Source organism: Pinus tabuliformis, chromosome X, assembly GCF_031772625.1.
Source record: "Pinus tabuliformis cultivar Carrire ecotype Pingquan chromosome X, CPIR1, whole genome shotgun sequence".
Lineage (NCBI taxonomy): Eukaryota > Viridiplantae > Streptophyta > Pinopsida > Pinales > Pinaceae > Pinus > Pinus tabuliformis.
Window position 1 is genome coordinate 575,242,323 of NC_142308.1, and position 4,015 is coordinate 575,246,337.

The 4,015-nt window shown below is 42.8% G+C and overlaps 1 protein-coding gene across 1 annotated transcript; it reads left to right on the forward strand.

The window, feature by feature from the left end:
- Positions 1 to 3,121: 3,121 nt before the first annotated feature.
- LOC149141313 (uncharacterized) lies at positions 3,122 to 3,520 on the forward strand. Its single transcript, XM_089451212.1, has one exon. The coding sequence runs from the start codon at positions 3,122 to 3,124 to the stop codon at positions 3,518 to 3,520; it is 399 nt and encodes a 132-aa protein (XP_089307338.1).
- The last annotated feature ends 495 nt before the right edge of the window (positions 3,521 to 4,015 follow it).

Genomic DNA, 4,015 nt, shown 5'->3' on the forward strand with positions numbered 1-4,015 from the left:
AACTTTGGGTCCATCCCTTTTCGATTCAGTCCTTTATGGATTAAGCATTCAGACTTTATGGATAAGGTTAAAGAAAGTTGGAATCAGCCTGTCACAGGGTCTCCTTTTTTTGTGTGGGAGGAAAAATTAAGAAGAGTAAAGGTTGTCTTGAAGAGATGGGCTAAATCTCTTCCCAATCCGGCTGATGAAAGGAAGATGGCCCATGCCTCCCTCGAGAAGTACCAACTGCAGATGGAAGAGGAGCCCCCCTCGGAGGAATCTATGGCTAAAGAAGGAAATCTGCAGCAAAGCTTTCACAAAGCTTGCTTGTAAGAGGAAGAATATTGGAGACAGAAATCCCGTAGTCTGTGGTTGAAAGCCGGAGACATGAATTCCTCATTCTTCCACAAGCAAACCCAAGCTAGAAGGTCCTTTAACTCTATAACTGAAATAAAGGGAGACCTCGTTACCCACAAGGACTTCACAAGCATCAAAGGGGTTGCCTTCTCCCATTTTGAGAAACTCTACAGTGAATTCAAGGTTATGAGTCAGGGCTCAAGGTTCTTGGATGTTATCCCTCCAAGATCTCTTTAAGTATGAATCACCAGTTGGAAGCTAAAGTTACCAGACAAGAAATAAAGGTTGCACTATATGAAATGGAGCTGGACAAAGCTCCTAGTCCGGATGGCTTTATAGCCAGATTCATCCAAGTCTGCTGGCAAATAGTGAAAAATTACCTACATAGAATGGTTTTAAAATCTCAAAACTACCAAAAAATTGGAGGCAACATGAATTCTACCTTCCTCGCCCTCATCCCAAAGGAGAATGGTGCCAGCACTTTTAACAGGTTTCGTCCAATTTCGCTATGCAGCATTGGTTACAAGATCATAACAAAGGTGATTTCCAACAGATTGAAGGTCCTCTTACCCTCTGTCATACCTAAAAATCAAGGGGGGTTCGTTCAAGGTAGGCAGATCGTGGACAATATAATCCTTGTGCAAGAGGCCATTCATTCTAGTTTGCAGCGGAAAGAAAAAGGTATGGTGGTCAAGCTGGATCTAGTTAACGCGTTTGATCGTGTTCGTCACACTTTCCTCTTTGATGTGATGCATAAGTTCGGGTTTGGTCAGGAGGTTATTAGATGGATCCGGGCCTGTATTTCTGAGCCTTGGATTGCCCCTCTGGTGAATGGAAGAGCAATGGAGTTTTTTAAAGCCTTTAGAGGGCTACGCTAGGGCTGCCCTCTTTCCCCTATTATTTTTATTTTGCAAGCTTTAGTTCTAAGCTTTTATTTAGAAAAATGTCAGGTGGATCAAGAGATTATGGGACTTAGGATTGCTAGAGGTGTCAAGGATATTAATCATGCACTGTTTGTCGATGACACTCTTTTGTTGGGTGTTGCCTCTGTTCACGCTGCCTCCAGGTTTAGGAAAGTATTGGACGACTTTTGTTGGACTTCGGGCAGTAAATTAAATGAGGGGAAATGTCACTTCTATGGCTGGAATATCTCCAATAGCGAACTCTCATCAATATCCAGATGTTTGGGCTTCGCTGGTTCTGCTAATTGGAATTCATTCATCTATTTGGGCCTTCCTATCTTCCAAAGGAGTCTCTCTAGCAAAGATTGGCTCCCGATGGTTGAGAAATTCAAGAATAAAATCTAGTCTTGGGGTTTCTCGTGGCTGAATCTTGCTGGGAAGACAATGCTTATTAAATTTGTTCTGACCAGCCTGCCTATTTTCAAATTCTCGGTCATGTTGGCACCCATCAACATTCTCAAGAAGATGGAGGAGTGGATTCGTAGGTTTTTCTGGAAGGGTGGCAAGCAGAATGACAGGAAGATCCCTCTAGTCAGTTGGGACAAAGTTACTAAACCTCTGCTAGAAGGAGGTCTGAACTTCAAGGACCTGCGGATACATAATATTGCTATGGGGGCTAAGATTATGTGGAGACAAATAGCCCCGAAGCCTGGCTGGGCTCAAAAGGCGCTATGGAAGAAATATTTTAGGGACCATAGGTTACAGAGCTTGGATGATCCTACTCCCACCATTAAAGGATCTCAAATTCACAAGCTTTGCATGCAGGCCTTACCACTGATAAAAAAGCATTCCTTTTGGATCCCAGGCAATGGCAAGCTCATCAATATCTGGAATGACAAAATTATGAATGAAGAACCTTTAGGTGTTGTCCAAGAGCTCGCTGAGCTCCGAAGCTGGACATTGAACAATGATATTAAAACTTTGTGGGATATTTCTAGTTGGAAGGACAACGCGTGGGCAGGCTGGAAGAAACCACAAATTCTGATTGCTCTTGATCAGGCGTGGTCCTTACTGTTGACAAAGCTGAGAGGAATGGGCCCGATTAACACCAGAAAACAAGATAAGAGAGGTTGGGGCTCTCAGACTGGTTCTTACACAGTTGCGCAAGGCTATGCACAACTCAAAAAAATTCCCCATGTTCCTTGCTGCCCTGCGACTTGGAGAGGTCTTTGGAGGCAGAAGTGTGTGCCGAAAATCGATTTCTTCAACTGGTTATTGTGTCACAACAGCATTCTAACAGATGACAGACTTAAGAAGAAAGGCTTCCTGGGCCCTTCCAGATGCGCCCTTTGCCTGGAAAACGAGGAAAATGCCTCTCACTTATTGATTGAATGCAGGTTCGCCAAAAGTATTTGGGAAGAGGCGATTTCCCCATGGGGATCTACAGTTACTCTGCCCAACACTATTGTTGGCTTCTTTGCCAATTGGGCTCACCTCTATCCCGGGAAGTTCCCCAAGAACAAATGGTTCAAGGCAGCTTGGCTGGCCTACCTGAAATTCATCTTCTAGCACATCTGGCTAGAGTGCAATCACAAAATTTTTCAAGAGAAAGCGCAGAATTGTAAGCTTGTTTTGTCAAAAGCCAACGGCCTGCTCAAGGAGACTCTTGGTGAGAAGTTTGGGAAGCTGGAGAATAAAAATCTAAGTCCCCAAGACTTGGCGTGGGGGAGTGTGCTTGGTCTCCAGTATTCTGATGGTGAGAGACAGTATAGCACTTGGAAAGACTGGCAGATTAGGCTTGCTGAGGGCGAATTCCACATGTGGCTCCAAAAGCATGCTAGCTCCTCCTTGTTTTTTGACGGGGCTGCCAAAGGCAATCCGGGATGGCTGGGGCTGGAGGTGTCATCAGGAATGCGGATGGCAGCATAGTGAACAGGTATGCCTGGGGCTTGGGTCATAGTACCAACATGCAAGCAGAGGCTATGGCCTTGTTGCAGGGCCTTAAGCATTTACAGGATCTTGGTATTGAGAAAGCCATTATTCTTGGTGACTCCCAATCCTTGATTAGAATCCTCGTGGATAACACGTTCCCGCATGATTTCCGGCTAGCAAGAGTGGTTACCAGAATAAGAAAGCTCATAGGCTCCTTTCTTCAGGTGAACTTTTTCCACGTTCTTCAACAGAATAACAAGGAAGCGGATGCGGAAGCTAATAAAGCAGTCCTCCTTCCTGTTGGCACTCGGATAAGAGACGGGGTTGAAGATTGGGATCCGATCCCTTAAATCTGTTTATCATGTTCTACTATCTTTTACTTCAGCGGTTTGTTTGTATCCACAAGCTTGGGAAAATACTGGAAATCGACTCGTCTGACGGTGTTAAGAAGACCTAGAATATTAAGACTATGGTAATAAATTATTTATCTGTTGAGGACAGCCGATTCTTAGGCTATCTGAATGTAATCTGCCAGCTGGTTTTTCCTATCTTTTAATACAAAGTATAAATGTTTTCATTTAAAAAAACAAAACAAAAAATTTAAAAAAATTAATACACCAATTTTTATAAGTTTATAATAAATATAATTCAAACACACCTATAACAAATAAGTAAATAAAAATTCTTAATTTTATGAAAAAAATATGGGCTAATCCTATATGCATAAGTAAAGGGGATGATACACATCTTTTTATATCATGTGCATAAGTAAAGGGGATGATACACATCTTTTTATATCATGGCGGTCAACACCATAGATTAACTTGTGAGATGAATACATTTTG

Excerpts from the sequence above, each read along its gene's own strand:
- LOC149141313 (XM_089451212.1), top strand. The coding sequence starts at position 3,122 with ATGGCTGGGGCTGGAGGTGTCATCAGGAATGCGGATGGCAGCATAGTG.